This window comes from Peromyscus californicus, unplaced genomic scaffold (genome assembly GCF_007827085.1).
Source record: "Peromyscus californicus insignis strain IS unplaced genomic scaffold, ASM782708v3 Scaffold_4__1_contigs__length_199733344, whole genome shotgun sequence".
Lineage (NCBI taxonomy): Eukaryota > Metazoa > Chordata > Mammalia > Rodentia > Cricetidae > Peromyscus > Peromyscus californicus.
Window position 1 is genome coordinate 52,517,460 of NW_026294562.1, and position 27,310 is coordinate 52,544,769.

Here is a 27,310-nt window from a genome sequence, read left to right on the forward strand (position 1 = left end):
ACTGGATTGGGCTAGAACTTAGCAAGTAGGCTTGGCAAGCTGGCCAGAGCCTTGACGGTCTCCACCTCCCCAGCACTGGGTTACAAATGCCTGCCTGCTATGCCACCACTCAGCTGTTTTCACAGTGGGTCTGTGGATCAAACTCAGGTCCTTATACTTAGCGAGGCGGAGCGATTTTCTGACTGCTCTACCCCGAAGACCGACCCCTTGGTGGGTGTTCTATAAAGTCCTGGCATCTACCCCGAAGACCGACCCCTTGGTGGGGGTTCGATAAAGTCCTGGCATCTACCCCGAAGACCCCTTGGTGGGTGTTCTATAAAGTCCTGGCATCTGAGCCGGGCGGTGGTGGCGCACGCCTTTAATCCCAGCACTCGGGAGGCAGAGCCAGGCGGATCTCTGTGAGTTCGAGGCCAGCCTGGGCTACCAAGTGAGTCCCAGGAAAGGCGCAAAGCTACACAGAGAAACCCTGTCTCGAAAAACCAAAAAAAAAAAAAAAAAAAAAAAAAAAAAAAAGTCCTGGCATCTACCCCGAAGACCCCTTGGTGGGGTGTTCTATAAAGTCCTGGCATCTACCAAGCTAAAGAAGCTTCATGCTTGCTTGGTTTGGTAGAATTAAGCAGCTTACTCAGATTAAAATGGAAGGCCACTATCTTCTGGAGTATTTCAGTTTACAACTATAATTCAGACACCTAATTGTTATCTATGGTTTATCTTTTTATTGTTTCTCCTTTTATCAAAACCTGTCACAGTTGGGAACCCAGAGGAAGTAAAAAAAAAATTCCCACAAATATTTCTCCTGGTTCCTGAGTCCTCCCTCAACCCCCTTCCCAGGGCTTGAAGCCGTCCCTGGATACACATGATCATCTGCTCCCACCCTCAGCCTTCTTCCCAGCAATAAATACAGGTGACCGTGATTCAGTGAAACCACAACTCATTTCTCTGTCTTGAGTGTTGTCCCAAGGGGACCAGAGGGGGCAAAAGAAGTTTAATGACCATCCCCTCTTAACTGTATGGAAGCTTCTCCCTCAAGGGATGGGAGAAATGCAGCAGCTCTGGAAAGAAACAGGGAAGAAAAGATTGAGATGAGAAGGAAGAGAATATTCTCCAGCAACCTGAATCTTGATCCATTCGTCCCTCACCAGGTAAGGGATGGTCCCAGTGTATCAGTGGAACTGAGAAAGGTGAGGGCTAGGAGGGCAGATCCAGGGAGGGAGGAATGAAAAGGGTGGGCAGTTGGGAAAGAAGAGAACAAGGAAGAAAAAAAGGAACCCTAGAGTTCACTGTCCTCATCTTCTTCCAAGGCATCAACAGAAGAGGCATGAATAGATAGGGTCTGAGGAAAAGTCAGGGACCCTACGGAAGGTGAAGAGAAAGACAAGGCCCCTCGAGTCTTCACAAATGAGTGTGCTCCAGTTATAGCAACAGGATACTGGGAATGAGGGGAGGGGCTTGGAAACATACAGAAGGAAAGACTAGTTCACATGTGGAATTCAGAGCCCTAGGACAGCCCTGTCACCCTGCCCAGATGTTGGCAGAATCTGAGTCTTGGGATTAGAAAGGTGAACTCTAAGTAGGGTCAAACTCCAAAGCAAAAGAAAAGGTAACTCAATACCACCACACCCCTCCTCCCAACTCAGAACAAGATCCTTGGGTTATCGAAGATGAATACTCCAGTCAGATGCCACGTTGATGCCAGGTTTGCGCAGTATCAACACAGAGGTCTCAGGGTCATGTTGGAAGGACAGGCGACTTTCAGGGGATCCTGTGGAAGGAAGTCAAGCACCACAGTCAGCAATAGGCTACTTCCCCATAGCAAGGTTCCAACCCGGTCAACCCTGTTTCTGCTGCCCTCTCCCCATCCCAAGGCCAGACCTATCACTAACCTTTGGTCTGGAGCACCACAGCTGCTGGTTTTCCAGCCCCCATTATGACCACTCGCTCAATCCAGACGGGTGTCTCAAGGTGGCCTTTGGGGTCTGCTGAACTGGAGGTGATAAAAGCAATGCCAATCGGAGAAGTCGTCATGAAGATTGTTCAAAGCAAAGTCAAAACATGAGAAAAGCAGAGTGAACCTGAGGACCCCTGAAGCCCAGGCCCATGGGAAGGGTACTCCATTACCTAGAGACAAGTGTGCTGCCAGAGAATGAGAATCGACGAAACAAGAACTCATGGCCAGTATGATAGTTAAATGTGTGTCCATCATCTAGGAAGAGCTCTCCTTGGGCTGTACTCTGAGCAAAAAGAGAGATGAGAAATTAAGCCAAGAGGGAGTAAAGGACACCTGCCAGGGGACTGAGTTCTAGAACACAGGCAGACAGTTGAAGTAGCTCACCCACTGGAGACTCACCTGGGGACTGAGAGCAACAAAGAGAGTGATAGGATCATCTTTCATACAGTCTGAAGATCGCCGTATGCGCATCCATCGAGGCACTATTGTCCCACCACGTTGGAACACAGGGATCTAAGGCAAAAGCACTACAGTGAGGCCCTACTTTAGGCCTTTCAGCATCTTTTGTTCTTACTCTTTTGGGCACCCAAGGTTACTTGGACTTCAAATCACACACAGGGATAGCAGCTAGACAGGAATACTCACACTGCTCAAAGTTACCGGGAGGTACAGGGTCTGGGGACCATGATACTTCTGATAGCTTTGAATGTCATACCACACCTGTGGATGATAAGATATTGGATCACTTAATGCACAAGGGTTCCATCCTGTTTGCTTCTTTGCCTACAGCATTCTGTAACTTACCTCTCCTTGGCCAGGCAGATAGACTTGCACACCGTGGGCCCCAGCATCTGATACAGGGTGAACCAGCAGTGCATCCCCTAAAACATATAGGAATTAACATGGAACTGAGGGCATGAGCTGCCAGTCTAGAGAGCATTAAAGCATCTTTCTCTTACAAGTCCAGCCACAGTTCCTCCAATCTTCTTAGACCTTCACACATACATATCACACAAGTTCTTCTTTTTATGGGGAGGGATTCAAGATAGGGTTTCTCTGTGTAGCCTTGGCTTGGCTGTCATAGAACTCACTCTGTAGACCAGGCTGGCCTTGAACTCAGAAATCCACCTACCTCTGTCTCTGGAATGCTGGAATTAAACATGCACCACTACCACCACCACCACCCAGTCACAAATTCTTCTTAAGCCTAAACCCAACCCACTATCAACTGTCTTCCCATTTCTTACCAAGCAGGAACTGATCCTCTATACTGAAAGTAGTCACATCCTGAGGATACTGTACCCAGAGGGGCCTAGGAAGGAAGCAAGACAGGAAAGGAAGACATTATCTCCTCAGACAGCGGTCAAAGACAATCCTCCAAGAACTAGCAATAAGAACCACACTGGGAGGCTGGGCAGTGGTGGCAGCACTCAGGAGGGAAAAGCAGGCAGATCTCTGAGTTCATGGCTAGCCTGGTCTACAGAGCAAGTTCTGGGACAGCCAAGACTACACAGGGAAAATCGGTCTTTAAAAAAAAAACAAAAAACCACAAAACAACAAAGAATCAAACTCGGGAGAAATCCAGGAGCTTTCAGCCAGCTGACGGCTGCAGCTACACAACTCCACCTTGTCTGGTCATTCTACTTCCTGTCTCACTTCCCTAACTCCACTCTTCTCCAATTGTTCTCTACCTTTTAGTGGTCTCCTCAAACACTTCAGTGACACCAAGCTGGCAAGGCCCTCTAGGATCAGAGAAGTGTCTTCTCCATTCACAATGCCAATCTCTCCTGCCAGTTTCTTCCCAAGGCCCACTGAATTTTTTTATTTCTGGTTTGTTTTACTTCAGAATTTTGGCACCTGCAGTGTCCTTTCCATGGAATGTTCTTCCTTGGGATGACAAACATCTGTCTCACTCATTGTACAAGCTCATCTTAACATGGCCATTTTCTCAAGAAGGCCCTTTATGGCCACCTAATCCTATTACCCCATTTTACTTACTTTTGTAACTGCTAGCAGTTTTCTTCAGATGTTCACTTCCACCATTCTCTTATTCCCATTAGTCTCCCCTGACTCTTTTTGAGACAGGGTCTTGCTATGCAGCACAAGCTGGTGTTAGACTCTCCTTCTTCCTACCATAGCTTCCTAGACCACAAGACCAGGCTTTGCTTTGCTTTTTTTTCTCTGTGTAGTTTTGGTGCCTGTCCTGGAACTCACTCTGTAGACCAGGCTGGCCTCGAACTCACAGAGATCCACCTGCCTCTGCCTCTGCCTCCCGAGTCACCACCGCCCCCCCCCCCTTTTTCCAATTACAACTTTTGATGGGATGGAGGGTCACATGCCATGCATGTGGTGATCAGAGAACAACCTGCAACATGTAGCAGTCAGTTTTCTCCTTCTATCATATTCTGGCGACTGAATTCGGTTCCCTATATTTGATGGCAGTGCTTTCACCCACTGTGCCATTTCATTAGCCTATTAGCCTGTTTCTTTTCTTTTCTTTTCTCGTTTTGGTGGTACTGGGGACTGACTGAAAGCATGGCCTTGTGCATACCAGGCAAGTACTCTACCACGAAATTACATCCTCAAACCTCCCTTCCACATTTCATATTCAAATCAGATCTTAGAAACAAGGCCCTGGAAAGGGAAAGAAAGAGGCGCAGACACAAAAACCAGGCTTCATTAGCTCACAGCCACTTTAACTGACTCTACACAGACCCCATTGACTAATTTACCTCATGACAGGAAGCCCTTCTTGGTGAGCTTGATAGAAGAGGGTATACCAGAAGGGGAGCAAAGAGTATCGCTGGAACAAGGCATCTCGGATGGCATCTTGGTATTGAGTCGTTAATAGCCATGGCTCTCGCCGCCCAGTGTCCAAGTGGGCATGAGCCCGAAAGAATGGCTGGTAGGCACCCATTTGGTACCAGCGTACAAGCAGCTCTGGTTCTGGGTTCTTGAAGAAGCCACCCACATCCGCTGGGAGAGGAGAAGGAGCAGGTTGCAAAAGGGCAAAGAAGCGGTACTGGCAGCCATCCATATAAATATTCTGTTCTTTGCTCATTCCCAAGTCCTGTGACTTTATCCCAATCAAACCCCCAAATTTCTCCTCCTCTTACCACCACAGAAGGAAAGTCCCACCAGTGCCAGGCTGAGACACATAGGGATAGAAATCTTCAAATGATCCCATTCTGCAGTGTTATCCCCTGTCCAAACAGCTCCTGGGGAAAAAAGTGAGGAGGGAAGGAGCTTGACAAAGAGAAAGGGACTCAGTCCTTAGACAGGTGTCCTCGGACAGCAGCCAGGATGCTCTGAAGATATTAAACACTACTCCTTTTTTTGGTTCTAGGAATTGAGCAAAGGCCTTGCATAAGCTAGGCAGGTACTCTCCCTCCAGCCCTATCAGAACTCTTAAATGGGGATTAGACATCCCATTCACTCTCTGGTTCCCCTCAAAGTACACAGCTAGAGGATGTAATACACAGCTTTCCAGAGATACCATGGCTCCTCTGATCTGGCCTTTGTATTTTTTGTGTTACAGCTCTATTTTTTGCTTATTGTTTCCTTGAAACAGAGTCATACTAAGTAGCTCCAAGGGGCCTAGACTATCTAGGTAGCCCTACAACTAAAGCACTCCTGAGTCAACATTCTTAAGTGCTGGGGTTACAAGCCTTCACTTTCATGCACAGCTGCCACAACTCTATTCTCCAAGTCTTACCAAAGCGCTGGGAACCTGCGAAGAAAGCCCTACTCAGGACAAAGGGACGTTCTATGCCACCAGAGCGCTGTATTAGCCCGTCAGCAGTCGCCATGTGCTGGGTAGAAAGGAGAGAGAGAGAGAGAGAGAGGTGAACAACGGCCACCTGTCATCTGGTGAAAACTACAAAGTCCTCATGCTTAAGCGCTTTCTCCCTTTGTCTCCCAACTTTCCTCTCTCAGTCCCTTACCACATATAAGCCATAGATGTTATGGATGTCCCGGTGCTCCCAGCCACCATAATGCACGGCATCCTTCAGCATGGTGACCTCAGGACCATTGAACACAGATGGTTCATTCATGTCATTCCACACGAAAAGGTTAGGAGCTGAACCCTGAGAACACAGGCACCAAGTAAAGGAAAGGAGAGGAAAAGGACGAACACTGTTAGACAGAAAGCTTCCAGAAATCTAGAACCATGCATTTTTCAGAATCCTCCAAGATCTTCAAGTCCCCACGAAATGTATAGGCCCAACAAAAGCAATGGTATCGAGCACAAAGGCTCAGTCATGAAGAAAAGGTAGAAAAGACGGAAGGCACAGGGACAGTGTCTTTCCTACCTCATAACTGTCAAAGCTGAACATGTTAGCCCACCAGGCCCTCATCCTTGGATTAGTGAAGTCAGGATAACTAGCTGAGCCTGAAAGAAGAAACAGCAGCTGTCAATCCCCAAAGAGGCAAAAACAAAACAAAACAAAATGAAAGAATTCTACCTCCTTGGCCTCCCAACAGTCTCCTCTTCAATTCTTGGCCTGCTTACCTGGCCAGCACCAGCCCTCATAATCAGAGCCATCTCGGGTCTTAACATACAGATCATGATTTCGAATTTCTTCGTGAACTCGGTAGCCAGAATCTACCTTGATGTGGGGGTCCACAATGGCCACCAGCTAGGGGCAAAGAATAAAAGGAGAAATGGTTGGGACTCTCATGTTTCAGTTTTACTGTGAGAAGACCAAACAGCTGCAGGTCACCCTTACCTTCCTTCTCTTGGAAGCCAAGTGCTCAAGCATATTGAGGGGCTGAGGAAATCGGGTAGGGTCCCAAGTGAAGTATCGCTTGCCATCAGCATGTTCAATGTCCAACCATATGACATCACAGGGCATGTTGTGATCATCAAAACCCTGATCCACTTCTAAAACATCAGCCTCATCCCGGTAGTTCCAGCGGCTCTGGTGGTAGCCGAGGGAGAAGAGAGGGGGGAATGCCTGGGTCCCTGCAGGTTCATCAAAGGATGGTTGGTTTGTTTGTTTGTTTGTTTGTTTTTTAGTTTTTCGAGACAGAGTTTCTCTGTATAACAGAGTCCTGGCTGTCCTGGAACTTGCTTTGTAGGCCAGGCTGGCCTCAAACTCACAGAGATCCTCCTGCCTCTGCCTCCTGAATTCTGGAATTAAAGGCATGTGCCACCATGCCTGGTTCTTCAAAGGATGGTTACGGGGGCTAAAGAAGTGGCTTGAGGATTAAGAGCACTTGCAGCTCTTCCAAAAGACCCAAGTTTAGGCTCAGAGCACCAACATCAAGCAGCTCACAATCACCTGTAACTTCAGCTCCAGGTGCCCTCTTCTGGCCTCTGAGGGTGCTCACAAACACACATGGCATGCATGCATACACATACACAAACAAAGGAGGAAGAAAAGGACAGAGTCACAAAGGGGATATCAAACCTGATTATAAAGTAGAGGGAGACTAAAAGGAAGGTAGGGTAGGAAAACAGGCTGAGAGAGAATTTCTAAAAATGCACAAACCTAACTTCTCAAAAACAGAAAAATGAGGCTATTGGCTGGCAGAGTGGAAGCATCACCTACCTGTGAGACTAGCATACTGCCGGAAGACATCAAAAACTGAAGGCCCAAGCATCAGGAAAACATCAATAATGCCACTCTCTGACATCCAACGAATGTCTGTCTGTGGAGTCTCCCCAGATCCCTGTAGGTAATCCAGCATCTTCCCAAACAGCGTCTATGGAGGAGACAAATCAAAGTCAACCTTTGATTGCCAACTTGAGACAAAAGCAGCTATTTCCTCTTGAGCGCGCATACAGCTGGCTCCTAACCCTTTCTGTGTGGTCAGAGTAAATGATCACCTCCTCTAGGAGGGTTTCATGGACCACTCTCTGAAGCAGCACCACCCTCCCACCAGACTGCCTTGCTGTTACCATTTACCACTCCTGAAGTCCTTGCCTTGTAACCCACTGATACCTGAGATTAGGAACCTTTTCAATCTCAGTGAGCAACGTAACCCCTACACCCAGAGTGTCCCTGCAGAATGGACAGTGAATCTTCTCAGGCTGAGAGGGCAATGACTTCACTCACCACTGAGTACTATCTGGCAATGACTAAGGACCACCTCCCAAATAAGCTGTGCCACTAGCATTTTCACACTCACATTCCAGCATCCCTGTCTTAAGACCTGGCAGACTTTTACCCTATCTCTGCCCATACTATGCTCTTACCTTCCCAGCAGTGTTGGAGGATATATCAACCCATGTCTCAGCAGCATTAAGCCAGAAGATGCCCAAGTCTCGATGAGGGTTGTGTGCCAGGAGCACGGGCACAGACCCATAGAGAGCCATAGGGTTGTTTAGCTCATACTGGAACACATCCAAGTTGTACAGGCGGTATGGTTCACCACCCCTGGTGGTAGACAGACAGACTTAGACTAATGACTGGCCAGGCTGTGACATACGCAAATGCCACCCCACAGACATAGTTGAAAGAAGAACAGACTTGTTCCTTAAAAGAACTTTATAATCCAGAAAGGTAACCCAGATACAGGAAGGGAGTAATGCTTGTCTAGAATATGCAACTGAATGAATGAGCAAATTCCCAAGCCCTGGCTGCCTCCTTTTCAACCATCCCAGTGTGAATACTGGACTCACTCAGTGACCTTCAGTCTCAGGCTGTCTGCATGCTCGGGGATCCCGTACACATGTTCCATTCCTGGCAGAGAGAAGTCCAAACCTACAGACGTAGGTCCTGAAAGAAAAGCAAAGGTTGATTTACAGAGCTTCTGCTTGGCAAGATGTCCCCGAGCCCTTACCCAGGGCTTTCCTGGCCCCTCACCATAAGGCTTGCTGTCAGTATGAGTTTTGAATGTCTCCTCCCAGGCTCCTGGCTCATCTTTCTCAGCCTTCTCCTGGGTCTCCTCTGGCTGTTTAAAAAAAAAAAAAAAAAAAAAAGTGGACTGATAGCCAACCATGCACCAGTAGTCTTTTCCCACTCTCATGTTCTAAATCTCATCCTTCAGGACAAGACTAGGCTCAATGTTCTTGTGGGCCTTTACTCAGCAGCCTTCCGGTCAACCCCCCACTCCACTCCAACCACCCACCACTTCAACTTGCCTTGTCACCATCCCCAGGTGTTGCCTCAGGCTGGGCTCCATTGCCTTCAGCTGGGTCTTTTGATTCTTGCCTGGAAGGTAGGAGAGCTGTCTGCTCCAATCCAGAGCGGGCAGGGATGAGGGGCTAATGGAAGGAGGGGTGAGGGAATAGAGAGCCAAGGGTCCAAAGGATGAAAGCACTGGAGGAAGGGACTGAATGTTAAAGCTTGGGAAGGGACCCCAATGAGCAGAATGGGGAAAGAACTGGCAGGAAAACGTAGAGTAGATGCCAGCAGGAGTAGATGCCAGCAGGAAGTGCCTCCTATACACAGGCCCACATCAGCAGCCTCTGCTGGTGTCTACAAGAGACGGGCAGGGTAGTTCAGTAGCCTAGGTTCTAAATGCCAGTCCTGGTTCTGCTGCCATCACAGAAAAAAATCTGACCTTTCCTCATCAGGCTTTACACAAAGGCAAGTTGGTCAAACCATAAAAAGCCTCTCCAGATACACTCTGGGACTCCAAAAGGTTTTTGCCAAAGAGAGCTTTTCTAGGTGGCACACGCCTTTAATCCCAGAACTCAGGAGGTACAGCAAGTGGATCTGGGAGTTCAAGGCCAGCCTGATCTAAAGTGAGTCCCAGGACAGCCAGGGCTACACAGAGAAACCCTGTCTCAAAACAAACAAAAAAATGAACAACAACAAAAGAATGCTTTTCAAGGGCAGCTGGCAAACAGTTCTCTCCAGGATCTCAAATGTATTCCAAGTTAGAACCCGGAACCCCAGCAAAACAGAAAACCCCTCCAGCCCTGGCCAAGCAATAAGCTTCCTACATTCCTTAGGGACTTCCAGCACTCATCTTCCCCCCAGCCAGGGGAAAGAGCAAACAAGAGCCCAAATACCAAGAGTGGGGAAAGAGCAGATGGTGAAGGGAAGGGGATGGAAAGGTCTGGGACAGCTTCCCCAGAGGGCCAGAGTGAGGGGTGGGTAAGGAAGAGGAACAGATACAGTACCAGTGGCCGTGGATTTACCTAGAGAAAAGGTTCTTGATCTTATCCCACATGCTACCGAGCGTGAGACTAACTTTATCCGAGAAACTGGGGCAGGAGGAGATGAGTAGGGAAGGGGGAAGGAGGCACAAAACCAACACAAAAACAGAAACATAAAAGTGAGTTTCAGTAGACAAACTTCTGGAGATGGGGGGAAAACGAAACCAAATATAAATAAATAAATGAATAAATAAATAAATAAGCAAGCAAATAAATAAATAGGAAGAAAATAAACTAGGGGAATGTGATGGTGTGAGAAGGGAAAGAAAGAGCAGATCCAGGCAGACCTCCCAGAGGAGGTGCCCAATGTACAGCTCAGGGACAAAAATAACTGCCTCCTGATATGTACAGGGAAGAGAAAATTGCAACCCAGGTCTGGTTTTTACCCTCTCTGATAAGATGGTGTCTCCCACCCTCTTGTCCCTATCTGGCTGTCCTGCACCCAATCTCTTCCCAAGAATACAAAACCAGACCCTGTAATATTTCAAGGCACTACCACAAGTTCCCTGAGTCCCCACCCTGTACTCACGGGACCCTGGGGGCCCTCTGGTGCTCAAAAGCCATAAGTCCTCGGGCATTGACACTGAGCAGAAGGCTGCGATCCTCTAGCAGGTCAAGACGGAATGGCCGTGCTGTCAAAATGATTTTGTAGGGTCCCTCAGCCACTGTTAGCTCTACACTGTTGTCATCATGGCCAGAAACTGAAAGCCTGGAAAAGAGATCAAAGGGAATATATGACTAGGCAAAAGGCCAAGAGGCTTGCTACAGGCATCAAGTTCAGGGAGAGACAAACTCATTAGAGCCTTTTTCTCTTTGAACATTTTTGGGGATTGGCAAGATGAGCCAGCAGGCGAAGATGCACGCTACCAAGCCTGATGCCCTGAGATCAGGTTCCAAAGACCTACACTGTAGAAAGAGAGAACCAATCTCCCAGCTTGTCCTCTGACCATTACACACATGCTACAGTGCATACCCATCCATACACATGCAGATATACATAAAACAATAATAACATTTCATTTTTTTTTTGGTATGTTCCCATTTATACTGTGGGGACAGGTTAGCATGCACCACTGTGAGCATGTAGAGACCAAAGTAAGACATTCTGGAGTCTGTTCTCTACTTCTTTCATGTTGAGTCCAGAAGATTCAGCTTAGGTCCTTAGGCTGGGCCACGAGTGTCTTTACCTACTGAGCCATCCCACTGGCCCCAAAATAAGTAAACCTTAAGACTAAGTATGGTGGCACATATCTGTAACCCAGCACTTGGAAGGTAGAGACAAGACTGCCTCAAGTCTAAAGCCATCTTGGTCTAAAGCATGTTCCATGCCAGCCAGAGCATAGTAAGATCCTCTCAAAGAAAATTTAAAGTAAAGACTAAAGAGACAGGCTAAGTACAATGCTTGCAAAAAAACAAAAAAAAAAAAAACCAAAAACAAACCTAACTTCAATCCTCAGAACCTAAGCTGGACATGGTAGGGCATGCTTGTAATCTCACTGTTAAAAGAGACAGGTGATCCTATAGGTTAGCTAGCCAGCCTAAGCTACTAGTTAAATTCCAAGCCGATGTGAAACTTTATCCTAAAAACAATTTAAAAGGGGAAAAAATTAAAAAAGGGGACATCTGGTCGGTGGTGGCGCACACCTTTAATCCCAGTGCTCGGAAGGCAGAGGCAGGTGGCTGAGTTCTAGGCCAGCCTGGTCTACAGAGCAAGTTCCAGGATATCCAGGGCTACACAAAGAGACCCTATCTCCAAAAATAAAGAAGGAACACTATCCGAGGAACAACACCAGAGTTTGTCCTCTCACCATTGCATGCATGCTACATGTGCATATACACACACAAACTGGAGCTAGAATGGCTCATCAATTAGTGCATACTGACTGCTTTGCAAAGGACTCATATTGACTGTTCAATTCCCAGCACCCATGTCAGACAGCTCACAAGCTCATCTAACTCCAGCTCCAGGAACCCTCCTGCCTGCAAGGGCACGTACACTTACATGCACATACCCATACACAGACATATATAATAAATATATAAATAGCACTCAGGAGGCAGAGCCAGGCGGATCTCTGTGAGTTCGAGGCCAGTCTGGGCTACCAAGTGAGTTCCAGGAGAGGCGCAAAGCTACACAGAGAAACCCTGTCTCGAAAAACAAAAACAAAAAATATATATATAAATAAATAAATATTTAGGGAACTATTAGAAGAGGCACACACATCTGCTCAGTAGGCCATGGGGACATTGGGGTCAGGGAAGAGGGTTTAAAATAAAAAATATATTAGTATACATTAAGTGTAGAAAGGGGCTCCATTATGACATTTCCATATAGACATATGCATTCTTTGTCAGTAGTAGTGGTGCACTCTTTTAATTCCAGTAGAATCATTTTAATTAAAAGTTAATTAATTAATTAAGGGGGCAGGGTCAGACAGAGCTCTGAGTTTGAAGCCAGCCTGGTTTATGTAGTGGGTTCCAGGACAGCCAGAGCTACATAGTGAGACCTTGCCTCAAAACAAACAAACAAAAAATAAAACCTTAGAAGAAAACGTAAAAAAATATTTATCTCCAAGAGGTAAACAAAACTTTTTTTTCTTTTCCTTCTTGGTTCATGTTTATGTCTTTGTCTGTTTAGTTTATAAGAAAGGGTTTCACTTTATAGCCTAGGCTGGCCTCTAATATTTATGTTAAAGAGATTCTCCTGCCTCAGTCTCTCAAGTAGTCAGGATTATAGATGCTAACCACCAGGCCTGGATGAAACAGTTGTTGTTTTGTAATGCTAGGGATTGAACCAGGGCCTCGTGCATACTCCACAAGTGCTCTCCCACGGAGCCACATCCACAGCCCAAGAGAGATTATTTAAACAAAGCAGTATGTGCTAACACCACAAGGTACAACACTGACTGACACAGTAACCTGAACACTAACACTAAAAATTTGTATTTCTCAAAAGATACCTTCAGGGTCATCAAGAACATTCAAAATCTGAAAAACTGTCTCAGTCCAGAGGAATCTATAGAGGTATGACAACTGAATGCTGTATGGTATCTTGGCTTCAGAGCAGAAAAAGCATACTAGGTAAAACCTAAGGAAATCTAAATAAACATAAACTGGGGTTAATAGTACAGTGCTAACAATTCAGTCAGGAAGACAAATTATAGTAATGTTAGCAAGCACGTAAACTGTGTGTAGGGTACAAAGGAAATCATTCCTTCAACTTTCCTATAAATCTAAAATCACTCCAAATTACAAAGTGTGTGTACATGTGTTGTAATGGATATTGAAATACTGATACTCAGCCTAGCACATGTTAAGCAAGTGTCCTACCACAGAGCTAAAAGCTCCCCAGCCCAAGTATTTTGATTTGCTTTTCTGGAATAACTTAAGCACAGGGCCTAGCAAAGTACTCTATAATTGAGTCACATCCTTAATCTCAAGCTGTTTTCTTTTAGTAAATTAAAAGGTTACAACCTGGGAAAAGGTACTCACAAGATATAAATGGTAAAGACTCAAGATTAACAAATTCTCTAAGCCAGTAAGGACAAACCACAAAAGAGATGAATGGGTATAGCTATCAGCTATTATCTCACAGAATAGTAAACCCAAAGGCAACATATAAATAGGGCCTGAGGAAAGAGCTCAGTTGGCAAAGTGCTTGTCTCACAACCATGAAGAAGAGAGTCTAATCCCCAGAATCCACATATAAAAGCAGTGTGGTGGCTTCAGATTATAATCCCAATTCTAGAGAAGCAGAGACAAGCAGATGCCTGGTAATCGCTGGCCAGTCAGCCTAACCTAATCAATGAGTTCCAGGCCAATGAGAGATAAATACTGTTCCAGGGGTTGTTCTCTGGACAAACATCCACTTGTACACACACTCACATAAAAGAAAACCAAACATACAAAGATGTTCTGTCTCATTAATTAATTGGGAAAGAGCAAGGTATTGTGTGGTAGGTAGCTCATGCCTTACAATACCAGTCCTCGAGAGACTGACGCCACTAGCAGGATTAAGTGAGTCCAAAGCTAAGTGTGATCTATAAACTGCATTCCAGGCAAACCTGAGTTACAGAATGAGATCCTGTCTCAATTAAAAGGGGGAGAGAGAGAGAGAGAGAGAAACAGATGCAGCAGAGACCCGTAATTTAAACATATGAATAAGCCGGGCGGTGGTGGCGCACGCCTTTAATCCCAGCACTCGGGAGGCAGAGGCAGGCAGATCTTTGTGAGTTCTGAGCCTGGTCTCCAAAGCGAGTTCCAGGAACGGCGCAAAGCTACACAGAGAAACCCTGTCTCAAAAAACAAAAAATAAATAAATAAATAAACATATGAATAAATACAAAGCAAATATTTGAGCAATCCTATTCTAAACAACTGGGAAAAAAGAGGGGAGGGGAGAGCCTGGTAAACAAGCAAGGTGTGATCTGTGGCTTGCTTACTTCCTTTTCACACCAGGACTTAGCCTAGGTCTGAGAGGAAGACAAAACACCTCCTGTTTGCTGAGTGAGCAGACGAGTGGAAGAAGTGAAACAAAAGGGAAAGAGTGTGGACAGACCAGAGGAGGGGGTGCTAGCCAACTATTTCTCTGATGCAACCAAGTTACCAAAGGCTCTTCAGGAAGGACAAAGGGTACTCAGACAGACACCCTTCTTAGGAAAAATTTACCGAGATGTGGGAGGATCAGCCACCAAAACATCTTGCACTCGGTATCGGGGCCGCCGAGGCTCTAGCTCATCAATCCTGATCCGAGTCATGTTCTTCTGAAGGCCCTGGAGCTCCAGCACAAGCAACACCTGCACAAACAGAAAATCTGAATTTGGAGAAACAAAACAGACCACGCCATGCAAACCCTCTGAACACTTTCTCTCTGAGATGTCTCTTCTCATCCTTTTGCCTACCACTCTGATTTAAAACTGAAATATATTTAGATTTATTTATTTTTATATGTATGAATGGTTTGCCTGAGTGTATATGCACCATGTGCGTGCCTGGTGCCCACAGAGGTCAAAAGAAGGCAATGGTCCCTGGAACCGGAGCTGTAGATATTTTGTAAGCAACCATGTAGGTGCTGGAATTCAAATCTGGGTCCTTCTTAAGAAGAACAGGTGAAAGTCAGGACTAGTGGCACACACTTTTAATCCCAGAACTCGGGAGGCAGAGGCAGGTGGATCTCTGAGTTCAAGGCCAGATTAGTCTACAGAGTGAGTTCCAGGATAGCCAGGATTGTTACACAGAGAAACTCAGTCTCAAAAAACTAAGATAGATAGATAAATAAATAATTAACAAAACCCAAAAAATCTAGCTGTGGTCACCCATATTTCACCACCCAACTTCACTGAAGTCTTAGTTCTCAACACACAACATGTATGTTGTCCTTTTCATGCCATCGTGGCACACCATGCCAATGAACACTGCCTAAAACACTTTGGCTCACATTGAGACTACTGTGTGTTATCAATTGTGGTATTTTTACTATACATACAAAGTTTTCTGCTCTTACAAAAATATGACAGCTTACATTTTAAAAGTTATCAGGTATGGTGGCACAGTCCTTAACACTTAGGAGGTAGAAGCAGGAAGATTCGCTGTGAGTTCAAGGTCAGTTAGGGATATATAATGAGACCCTGTCCCAGAATAAATAAATAAATGATTACTATATGGATTGCTGGCTTAAGTTTTGAGCTTCATTTAAAAAAAAAAAAATGTAATGTCCAGGGCTGGAGAGATAGCTCAGTGGTTAAAAGCACTGGCTGCTCTTCCAAAGGTCTTGAGTTCAATTCCCAGCAATCACATAGTGGTTCACAACCATCAATAGTGGGATTTGATGCTCTCTTCTGGCATAAAGTCGACAGAGCACTCATATACATAAAATAAATAAATAAATCTTTGAAAAAAAAAAAAAAAGTAATGTCCAGGACAGCCAGGGCTGCATAATGAAACCCTGTCTCGAAAAACCAAAAACAAACAAACAAACAAACAAAGGAATGAATTGTGGCTTGGGATTAGGACAATTTCCAACAATTTCTGAAGTATGGCTCTAGCCATACATCTGCCATTTTATACTAGGTAGTATTTATATGCAATGGAATTCTCAACTCTGAAAAGCCCTGAAGTTGCTCTGAATACCTCAGGACCATGTATTTTGGACATGACTAAGTCTTCATATAAAGACAAACAAGCACATCATCTCATTAGAATATAACTTTGCTTTCATCTTTAAGAAACTGTAAAATTGGCCAGGCGATGGTAGGACATACCTTTAATCCCAGCACTCCAGAGGCGGAGACAGGCCAATCTCTCTAAGTCAGAGGCCAGCCTGATCTACACAGTGAGTTCGAGGTCAGTCAGGGCTACAAAGAGAAACCCTGAAACCCTGTCTGGAAACATCCACACACATTGAAAAAAACAAAACAAAACAAACAAACAAAAAAATGTGTGTGCCAAATAACTGTTGTAAAATAAATTTATGGCTTATTTAAATGTTTGACTTGCATACACACACCACTCATACACAACACTCTCTCTCTCTCCCTTTCTCTCTCTCTACTATAAAAATTTCTTGCAAATGTAAAAAGTTTATGAAGCTTTGGCCTAAGGAACCTGAAATCAGATTTTTTCAAAATCAAAAGTCTCAGGGCCAGAGAGATGGCTCAGCTGTTAAGAGAGCTAGCTGCTCTTCCAAAGGACTTGGGTTTGATCCCAGTGCCCACATGCTGGCTCACAATGATCAATTCTCCAGTCCCAGTAGATCTAACACACTCTTCTGGCCTCCATGGGACCTACAGACACATTGTACACAGACATGAAGGCAAAACACTAATACACAGAAAAGAATAAAAAGTAAAATTCACAACATCAGCCTAACATAAAACATTGGTTACAAGTTTCAATTTCCCAAGTTACCACCCATTTTCCCATCCCTACTACCTTATTTTGTCTTGCCTGACCTTGGTGACTTCATGGATCAGATGGACTGTGAGAGCATCAGGACCAAGCTGAAGTGTGTCCAGCAAGGCACGGTAAGGAGAAAGGCCTGGCCGAATGCTTCGCTGCCGTCTGCCAAGTGCAACAGTTGGGAAGTAAGGTTAGAGGGCATCTCAATATCCTTAGGTGCCTCTACTTATCATCTCCTTTCTTACACTACCCACCTGCCACACATACTTCCCCACATACCCACTTTTCATTCACCTCTTCCAGAAACATACTTGCAAAAGGAACTTTCATCACAGGTCTTAAAGTTGCTTCTATCCACAGCAAGGGTAATCCCCAGACAGACCCCTAAACATGTCAGTACCAAACTTAACCAAGACCTACGGGAAAAAAAGACAAGGAGAGAACAGTTAACACCTCAGGAAGGGCCTCACCTTTTTGCCATAACCCTAAAAGACAGCTCATGAAAGGCAACCACACTAAATGGGGACGAAGAGCAGAGAGACGAAGGAGGAAGTCAGTCTTGAGTCTGGCACGGTGGCACATGTCTTTAATACTAGTGCTCAGAAGGCAAAGCGTAGATCTCTGTGAGTTCGAGGTCCGCGTGGTCTACATAGCAAATCCCGGCCAGCCAAGACTATGTACTAAGAGCCTGTCTCAAAAGAATTTTTTTTTTTTTAAAGAAGAAAAGTTGCTGGGCAGTGGTGGCCCATGCCTTTAATCCCAGGATTCTGGAGGCAGAAGCAAAGGAATCTCTAAGTTCGAGGCCAGCCTAGTCCACCGACCTAGTCCCTGGACAGCCAGGGATACACAGAGAAACCTTGTCTCGGAATTAGAGAGACAGAGACAGAATCAGACAGACAGAGAGCGTGCAAGTCCTGAAGGGATGGCTCATTTACACCATCCCTTCAAAGGGCAGAGTAGACAAAGCACCTCTGGACTTCAAAGGCCCGAGTACTGACTGTAGTTACATCAGCCTCTCCGAGGGAAGAAGCAGTAACAGTCAATCCCAGAGGAAATGGTCATACCATGTGTGTACATCAGAGCAACAAAGCAAATTATACCTTTCGGGGTAAGGCATCAGATGGAACTAGAGCTAGAACATCAAAAGCTATGCCCTCAGTTAGTCTGCTGGTCACGATGCCTAAGGTCCTAGCTTCCCTGGAACACTAGGCATCCACCTCCTTTGATGTTCAGTTCTGCATCTTCAAAACAGATAGTCATCACTATTTAAGACTAAAAGGAGTAACAACTAAAAAACATACTGAGCCCTAATGAACCCAAAGGGCCTAGCTAACTGATCTATTCCTAGCTTTCAAATGACTGAAATTTTTAAAGAACCAATACCCTAGTATCACCTTCAAACACTGATTTAATTGGCCTAAAAGAGGGTCTGTTTAAGCTCTCTATGGCATGATATATGCTTGTAGCCCACAGCTCCATGGGAGGCCAGGGCAGGGTTAGGAATTTTTTTTTGCATAGGAGACTAATCTGAGCAACAGAGTGAGAATTTATCTCAAAAATTATAATTCAGGCCGGGCGGTGGTGGCGCACGCCTTTAATCCCAGCACTCGGGAGGCAGAGGCAGGCGGATCTCTGTGAGTTCGAGGCCAGCCTGGTCTCCAAAGCGAGTACCAGGAAAGGCGCAAAGCTACACAGAGAAACCCTGTCTCGAAAAACCAAAAAAAAAAAAAAAATTATAATTCAATGGACAGTGGTGGCGCACAACTTTAATCCCAGCACTCAGGAGGCACAGGCAAGGCCAGCCTGGTCTACAAAGCAAGTTCCAAAGACAGTCAGGGCTGTTACACAGAGAAAACCCTGTCTTGAAAAGAAACAAACAAACAAAACATAACTCATAAATAAATATCCTCTAACTCTAATGAGTAACCAGGGCTCAAAACTACTTCTTTATGCCAGGCGGTGGTGGTGGTGGCACACCCTTTTAATCCCAGCACTTGGGAGGCAGAGCCAGGTGGATCTCTGTGAGTTCAAGACCAGCCTGGTCTACAGAGTTAGATCCAGGACAGGCACCAAAACTACAGAGAAACCCTGTCTCAAAAAACCAAAAAAAAAAAAAAAAAAAAAAAAAAAAATTAGTTTGGGGCTAGAGAGACAGCTCAGTGGCTGCTCTTCTAGAGGACCTGAGTTTGATTCCCAGCACCTACATGCCAGTTCACAACCTTCAGAGATTTATTTTGGGAGATCCCCAACACCCTCTTCTGGCATCAAGCACACACATGGGGCACAGACATGCAGGCATGCAAAAACCCATACATAAAAAATGACAATAAAATTTAAGTTAGTTTGAAGAATATATTCACCAACTAAATGGAATCCTATATAGGGACTCTCATATTTTAGTGTCCATTTATATGTAAGCCAGGCAGTGGTGGCGTACACCATTAATCCCAGCATAGGCAGGTTGATCTCTGAGTTCAAGGCCAGCCTGGTCTACAGAGCAAGTTCCAGGATTGCCAGGGCTACACAGAGAAACCCTTTCCCTGAAAAAAGAAAAAAACAAAAAAACAAAAAAAAAAACAAAACAAAAAAAAAACAAGAAATAACTAGCCAAGTATGGTGGTATAGACCTATAATCCCAATATTTGGGAAGTAGAAGCAGGAAGACTAAAGTCTGAGCTATGTAAAACCCTGTCTTGAAAATAAGACAAGAAACATTTGCTATGTTTATTAAACAAACACTACCAAACCTTGGACCAAGATTTATTTTCTTTACTCTTTTTTAAGTATTGAAGATTGAACCCAGGGTCTCACTCATGCCAGGCAAACATTGAGGTATATCCCAACCGCTAACATCAGCCTTTTAAACAAGTTCTTTCAGTGACTATGATGTAAGCAATACAGGAACATACTTAGAAGTGTCCCATGGAGATGGCAGAGGGGACTCACAAGATGGCTTGGCGGGTAAGGCACTTGCTGCCAAGTGTAATGACCTAAGTTTGATTATCCAAGACCCACATGGTGGGAGGAGAGAACCAACTCATTACATACATGTGCATAGCCACACACACAGGCAAAATAAATGTAAAAAAAATAACAATCTTATTTAAAAAGGGGGGAAGCCAAGCATAGTGGTGCACCTCTTTTTTTAATAATACATTTTATTTTTACTTTTTTGCCTGCCTGTATGTCTGTATGCAGTAATCAGATCCCCTGGAACAGGACTTACAGACAGCTGTGAGCTGTCATGTGGGTGCTGGGCACTGAACCCAGGTCCTCTGGAGGAGCAGCCGGTGCTCTTAACCACTGAGCTATCCCTCCAGCCCCCAGTGATGCACACCTTTAATCCCAGCACTTGGGAGGCAGAGGGAGGCAAATCTTTCTGAGTTCAAGGCCAGCCTGGTCTACATAGTGAGTTCCAGGCCAGCCAACGGTAGATTGGCAATACAGAAGACATGGTTCCTCTAAGCCATGAAACCAACACAGGGCCTATCATACTCAGTTATCCGGCTTCCATACCTACTTGGAAGAAAATTACCACAAAGCAAGGTGAATGCTTTGCATTCATCAAGCCCTGTTTGATCCCCAGAACCACCAAAAGAAAATTTTGAAAAGGATCAGTTAACCAAGGAAGCCCTCCAGAAGCTGAAAATTTTGGAAGGCTGTCTGGGAGCCACCAGTAGTGAAAAAAGCCCGCTAGAAAAGTGAGGGAACACCAGGCATTGGTACACGAGGCTGAGCAGGAGTAAGTAACAGTAAAACAAGTAGAAGAAATGCTACTAGAAAAACCTAAGCACAAGGCATATATACAGCCCTGGTCCTGAGGAGTGGCTGCTACAGGAAACTGGGCGACTGTCCCTGTGCCCACCTGCCCCAAATAGCAGCAGTGAGCAGTTCAGCAGTTAAATACTCCCTGGAGCCCTATCTTCAGGTCTATAAAATAAGTTTGGGGAGATGTCCATAAGGATATGATTTCTAAAGGATATTTCCAGCTCTGACTTGTTGGCTCTAGGAATTCAGGGATGCCTTAAGCGCCCCAAACAAGGTGTTCACAAGCTAAAAGTCAGGAATGAGCTTTAAAGTAAGTCCACTTGTTTATTGGAGAGCAAAGTTTATGATTCACCCTTTTTACACTGCTGCTGACAGTACACGCCTCTTCCCAACCCATTACGTCCGTTAGGTGTACGGCGCTTTGCGGTGCTGATGTGTTCCTAAGCTTTTCTCGGTTCTAGAAAAACTCTAGAGCGCAGACCAAACCATTCGATTACATGTTGTGTTTGAGCAACATTATCCATGCAGACTGTGAACTTACTCCCTGCCCCAGCCGTGCCCACCAAACGAGCATTAACGAAACTGGTCAGGGCTGGTGAGGAGAGCAAGAAAGTAATACAGGACGACCTGGCCACCGCAGTGCTTCCAGCCTGAAAGAGGAGCAGTGTGGCAACAGGCTGCTTCATCACAGGCTGGGATGCATTTCGTCCCTCTACCTGCCTCGACGGCCCTGAGCACTGCAGGAAGGCGGCGGAAGCATTGACCACCGCGAGCCGCCAAGGGAGAGGGGGCGGCTGGGAGCGGCCAAGGCGGAAAAGAGCACCCAGCTTCAGCCTTTCTAAGTCACCCGGCGAGATCCAGGAGCCCCACAGGCAAGGGCCGCAGCGACTCGCGAATCTGCCGCTGGAGGATGAAGCCTGAGGCCACCACCACGGGGACAAAGAGCCCTGCGAGGCCAGGAGTAGCAGGGTGACGGGAAGGCATAGAGAAAGGAGCAAATGGGGCTCGGGGGATCTAAGGGCGTCCGGGCGCGCCCCCGGGTTCCGGGCTCCTCACCGCCTCCTACGCGCCGCCACTGCCGCTACCGCCGCCATCTTGTACCGGGTTTGCTCCTTGACCCGAACCTACCCGCCCCTGCGCACGTTGAGCCACGTATCCTAATCCCCGCCCCTTCCGGCCTCTCGATTGGCCCGGCCAGAGCGCGGCCGGACGTCTATGCCATTGGCCGAGCGCGTTCTAAATTATGGATGGGGCGTGGCTTGACGTCCCGGCCTCTGCATTCTCGGGCTTTGGCAGCTTTCTGAGTCAGATAGAAACACTGGACTGTTTGTCTCAACTCCGCAAATTTTATTTAGAAAAAATGATGGGGTTTGAAAAAAGTGACACCGCTCATTACGTACGGACTTAGACGCCTCCACCCTTCTGTAGCTCCTTAGTCTCTTCTTTCACTGTTCAACCTCCCTCGATTTCTGGAGCAGAGAAAAGGTCAAGTGCCTTGACGAAGCAGAGTGGACGGTGAAGGTGCCTGAAAACGGCCAGAGAAGAGCCCCAGGCGATCGATGTTGCGGTGGAGAACACTGTGCAGCACAGCCAAATGGGGTCCTCCTTCACCTCCACCCTCCCTGGAAAAGTCCCGGATGAAGCGGCCCCGCTCAGACTGGAAGATGAACTTCTGGGGCAAGGGCCCATGCTCCCGGAGAAAACCCCAGACACTAAGCAGCAACAGACGCACTTCAAAAGGTGCCAGTTGGCTAAATACCTCGTGCATATTACCCAGGGCTGGTGGCAAGAGGCTTCCCTCAGCCATGACAGCCACCAGGGTGCAGGATGCCTCCAGGTGCCAGGGCGAGTGGGCTGTATCAGGGTGTCGAGAGGCTTCCCAATGGCTCAAGAGGGCAGCCAGCAGCCCCCGCAGCAGCACGGAGCAGTAGCACAGGGCTGGGGGAGCAGCTGCTACCAGCTTCAAAAGCTCAAACAAAAGGGGTTGTTCCCGGAAGCGCCGACCAATGCGGAGATCCCGCTCCACAGTGGCCCGTGCATGATCCTCTGGGGGCCAGGCCAGTTCAGCACCAGCTGCATCAGGACACACGCTCTCCACTAAGGTCACTGCAACTGCTTTGGCTGCCTCTGGGCTCAGGGTGGGAGCCCCCCAGCAACCCTCACACTCACTGCCCCCAGGGGCACTGCAGCAGTGCACTAGAAGGCTTAGGAGGCTCTGGGTGTTATAGATAACTTCCTGATGGTTTCGAGACTGAACAAGTTTAGGTGGCTTTAAGCCACGGCCGATGACTCCAGCGTGGAAAACTGACCAGATCCCTCCAGGACCTGGCACAGCTGCAGTATGCCTCCGGTTAATGTCCAACAAAGAGGCAGAAGCCAAAGGGGTTGAGACAGCTGAGAGAATCTCATTGTCCCCATCCATTTCCCCTCCAAACAGTTCTGTGTTGCCCCGATGTAAGGCTCCCTCAACTAGCAGCTGCAGGACAGCCTTGAGCCCGGCTGGGGAAGTCTGAGAAAGGCGAGTAAGAAGCTGGGAGGCTGAGGCCACGCCAGGAGGGCCATGCAGCCTTAGAGAAGCAAAGAAGCGATGTACCCCAGCTCTCACTAATCCCAAAAGTTGGGAAGGGGACAGGGATTCTGAAGGAAAGGGACATATTGCCAGGAGGGAGGCAGCAGCTTCAGCTACTTCCTCCTCTGGATGTAGCAGAAGAGGAGCCAGATCAGACAGGTGGGCTGAGGCTGACTCCCCAAACCGGGCCCCTAAAGCTGAAGGGCCCTCACCACCCTGCTGTTCCCAGCCCACTAACAAGGCCAAATTGCGCAGAAACCGGGCTGTGAAGGGAGGCTGTAAAGTTCCTGCATGCACTCTAGCCAGGCAGCTTCGGAAGGCCAGGGGAAGAAGGCCAGAGAGACTAACCACTAGCCCTGCGTATAGCTGTGTTGCCAAACTCAACTCTTCAGGGCTTCGGGCTCTGCTCAGTAAATGGCCCAACGCCTCAGGTCCACAGCTAGGTCGAGTATAGACAGATAGCAGGCCCAGGAGCTGGTGCTGCCAGAGGAAGCGCTTCCGTTCCAGCCGTAATGTCTCTCCACACAGCTCTCCAACATGGTTTCTTAATGCATCAAGAAAGGGCACTGGACGAGGAGGTGGGGGCGGGCCCAGCACCCCTTCTCCAGGAGACCCTCCCCGATGATGAACCAGTTTTTGTAGATGAAGCAGTAACAGCTGGATTAGCCGGTCACAGGCCTCTCTCACAGGGTCTGGCACAGCCAGGCCCTGGGTAGTAATGACTGAAGCAGGCATAGCTGTATCCACTAAGAACTGCAGCAAGCGGTAGGCACCAGCCCCAGAGGCCTGGCTTACCAGATGCACAGCCAGGTTTAGCATGTTGTCCAGCTCCTCTCTGGGGAACCCCTGTAGGTGTTGCTGCAGCTGGCTTAGCACTGCGGGGGGCTTGAGGCAGTCTACAAGTTCTCCAGAGACTGTGCCTAGCAAAGCTGGTGACATGACTGCCAGCTGCAGGAGGAAAGGGACTGTGGCCTGAAGGGAGGGGTCCCCATTGCGGCTCCCAGTACCTCCTGCCAAGCTATCATGAAACATGCGCAGTAGTTCCCGTCGGATGCTGTCTCCGTGGCGAGAGGCCAGATGCCCTAGGATGCCTACAACTGAGGCAATCTTGGGCACCCGTTTTTCCCCAGGGATGACAGGAGATCCAGGGAAGGGGTCTGTAGATGGGGTTTGAGAAGAGCTTCCACCACAAACACCAGCCCCTCCTCCAGCCCCACTATGGACACAGAAATCCTTAAGGCCACAGGAGAGAACTCGGGAGATGATGGTGCCAGGAAAAGAAGAGCCAATATGGGCCACAACCCAGTCAAAGTGTGGAGAATGCTGGACAGAAGTGTCCAGCAAGGCATCCACACATGCATCTGGGCAGCTACCAATGAGAGCTGAGAGGCACTGCACATAGATGTCCATTAATGTGCGGGTGGCCCTACAGCCCATCCACAGCTGCAGCAGTTCATTGAGAGAGCCAGTGGCATGGGGAACACGCTGATGCTGACCCGAGTACGTACTGCTCAGTTGTCCCATAAGGTCAATGGACCATGCACTGATCACAGGTGCCCAGGCCTTTGGGTTGGCCCGGATAAACTCACATAGCACCTGCTGTACTTCATGCACCACATCCTCTAAGCCAGGTCCACCAGCAGGGACATGGGAGGGTGGAGGTGGACGGAGGTGAGGTGGACCAGCCACAGGACTTTCCTCTAGGGCAGCTAGGTGTGCCCGGACACTCTCATCAAAAACACCTCTCAAGTGGTCCAGTACAGCAGCCCGAGCAGGTGGCAGAGAACGGAGCAGGAGAAGACCACATCGAGCATGTTCACGAGCTGAGAGCTGGTGGCCCAGAATGGGGTCTACACCCGTCAGAAAAGCCTTGATTTCTTGGGACAGCTCCTGGGCACTATAAGGAAGCAAAAGAATCGACTCAGAACATTGGGAGATGTTAGGAGAGTCACATTCCTTCCAAGAGCTTTGGTTTGTTTTATGTATAATAGGATAAAACATCCCTCATAAGCATTTATAAAGGTTCAGAAGCATACCCACTCCTGGTTCACCTTAGTCATTCCGTAAATGCTGTTCTTCTTGCAACAACAACAAGCATAGCATATTATTACCTTTCAAATATCCAGGTATCTTTTTTTCTTTTTCAGTGCTAGGTATCAAACCCAGGGCTTTAGGCATTCTAGGCTAGAGCTCTCACTGAGCTACATCCCCAGCCCCACTTTTAAGTACTTTACCAGTATTTTTTCAGTCCTGACAACAATATGGTTAGACTATTATGATCCCACTTTACAGATAAAGAAATGAAAGAAATCAGGTTGAATGCTCCAAAAGGGTAGGAATTACTTCTGTGCTCTTAAAATACAAGAATTTCTGGGATGGAGTAGTGGCCAATGCCTTTAATCCTAGCACTTGAGAGGCAGAGGCAGGTGGATCCAAGTGAGTTTGAGGCCAGCCTGGTCTACATAGTAACTTACAGGACAGCCAGAGCTACAAAGTGAGACCCTGTCTTGAAAATACATAAACTCACAGAATTCTATTTTATCGAGGTGCTGGTATATGGAAAATACTCAATGAAGATTTGATGAATTAAGTAAATATATTCTGGAGTTCTATACCTCCTTTAACATCTTCCAGCCCCCTCTACAGCACAAGCACCCTGAAATCTCTTAATGGCCAGAAAATTGTAAACCCTTTTCTAAAGCTCTCCCTCCCAAATGAGTGCCTTCTCATATTATATAAGAATTCTGCCACACTTGGTGGTACAGGCCTTTAATTCCAACACAGATCTCTGTAAGTTCAAGGCCAACCTAGTCTACATAATGAGTTCCAGGACAACTAGATCTCTCCATAGAGAGACCCTGTCTCAAAAAATGAGAGTCCTAAGCGCAGACTAACAACCACCTTCAATGTGCTGAGAATCGTGAGGGGGGGTGTCACAGGGCACAGATGAGCAAGCCTTTCAATCCTTCCCCTCCCCACACACATAAGCTCTGTCTTAGAGGTTCAGAAAGCTATGTTGAAAGAGGAAGTAAAACCCCTTGCCTCTTACTGTCTTTTCTGTCAAAGACAACAGCATTCTGTGGGCTAATAGGGTTCTGTGCCATCCCTCTGGTTCAAAAACAAAAAGGCACCTCAAAAATGAGGGAAGTGTGCAAAGGAAAGGCTAGCACAAATATTGAGGCTCCGAGCCTTGGTTCCCAAGACACACTCCATGTAGTCGGAGCCTCTTCGAAGCAAAAGGGGCAGGGAGGCTAGGTTCTCAAGAGTCCTGATGTCCCGAGGTGCTGGCAGAGCAAGGCCGGCATAAGAAGCCATTGAGGTCTAGGGAGAGGCAGAACCAAGGGCAGGGCAAGGCAGGGCAGGCACTGCAGCCTAGAGTTTTTAGTGAGGCGGTCCCTGAGTTCCGGGAGGACGCGACCAGAATCTCTGAGAACCCTGACGCGAGTTCTCAAGGTAGGATCCGGCTTTCTGTAGAGAAGGCTGGGCATCGGCGCGGGGTCGCGCGATGAGGGGGTGGGGTACCAGGGGCTCTGACTACCTGAGAGGCGCGGGACCGTGGGTGGCGGGGGCAGGCCCGGGTGGCCCTGGGGCCCCGGGAGGGTCGCACAACGCGGACATCCCGGAGCCCTACCCGGAGCCTGAGGCGGGAGCGGCGAAGCACAGGCGACGCATGCGCGCTGACTGGAAACGCGACAGAAACCAGCGACCCCGCCTCTCAGGAAAATCAGTCCGGCCAAGTCCGAAGCCCTAGTACTTTGGTTCCGTGTCGCATCGGTCACAGCAGGTAACAGGCTTGCCCTCCTCGCAACCTTCTTCCCCACCCCCACGCCCCGAATGGCCTCATCGACACATGAAAGCTACCGGGGACCTTTCATTCACAGTGCGACCTAATTATTTTTCCTAACAGCAATAGTATTAACGTGCAACTCATGAGCTTTTAAAAACGGAAGCACGGATCCGGCCGTTCCAACTCAACGTCTGTGATCCCAGCACTGGAGGTCAACCTGGTCTACAA

General features: G+C 47.3%; 2 protein-coding genes across 3 annotated transcripts; both read right to left on the reverse strand.

The window, feature by feature from the left end:
• Window positions 1-693: 693 nt before the first annotated feature.
• On the reverse strand, window positions 694-21,910 carry Ganab (glucosidase II alpha subunit). Of its 2 annotated transcripts, XM_052761733.1 has the most exons (25): window positions 21,783-21,910; window positions 17,270-17,374; window positions 17,012-17,120; window positions 14,730-14,857; window positions 10,591-10,770; window positions 10,044-10,109; window positions 9,039-9,108; window positions 8,761-8,848; window positions 8,577-8,673; window positions 8,151-8,331; window positions 7,504-7,657; window positions 6,679-6,914; window positions 6,462-6,588; window positions 6,262-6,341; window positions 5,893-6,036; window positions 5,664-5,760; window positions 5,065-5,166; window positions 4,681-4,924; window positions 3,196-3,260; window positions 2,753-2,829; window positions 2,594-2,668; window positions 2,348-2,461; window positions 2,119-2,231; window positions 1,884-1,984; window positions 694-1,762 (listed from the first exon to the last, which is right to left on the reverse strand). In XM_052761733.1, the coding sequence occupies exons 1-25, from the start codon at window positions 21,818-21,820 to the stop codon at window positions 1,653-1,655; spliced, it is 2,901 nt and encodes a 966-aa protein (XP_052617693.1). In that variant the 5' UTR covers window positions 21,821-21,910; the 3' UTR covers window positions 694-1,652. The 2 variants fall into 2 exon arrangements, with proteins under 2 accessions (XP_052617693.1, XP_052617694.1); XM_052761734.1 differs by lacking the exon at window positions 10,044-10,109.
• A 140-nt stretch (window positions 21,911-22,050) lies between these two features.
• On the reverse strand, window positions 22,051-26,984 carry Ints5 (integrator complex subunit 5). Its single transcript, XM_052761732.1, has 2 exons — window positions 26,834-26,984; window positions 22,051-25,192 (listed from the first exon to the last, which is right to left on the reverse strand). Exons 1-2 carry the CDS (start codon window positions 26,911-26,913, stop codon window positions 22,213-22,215), a joined length of 3,060 nt encoding a protein of 1,019 aa, XP_052617692.1. The 5' UTR covers window positions 26,914-26,984; the 3' UTR covers window positions 22,051-22,212.
• Window positions 26,985-27,310: the final 326 nt, after the last annotated feature.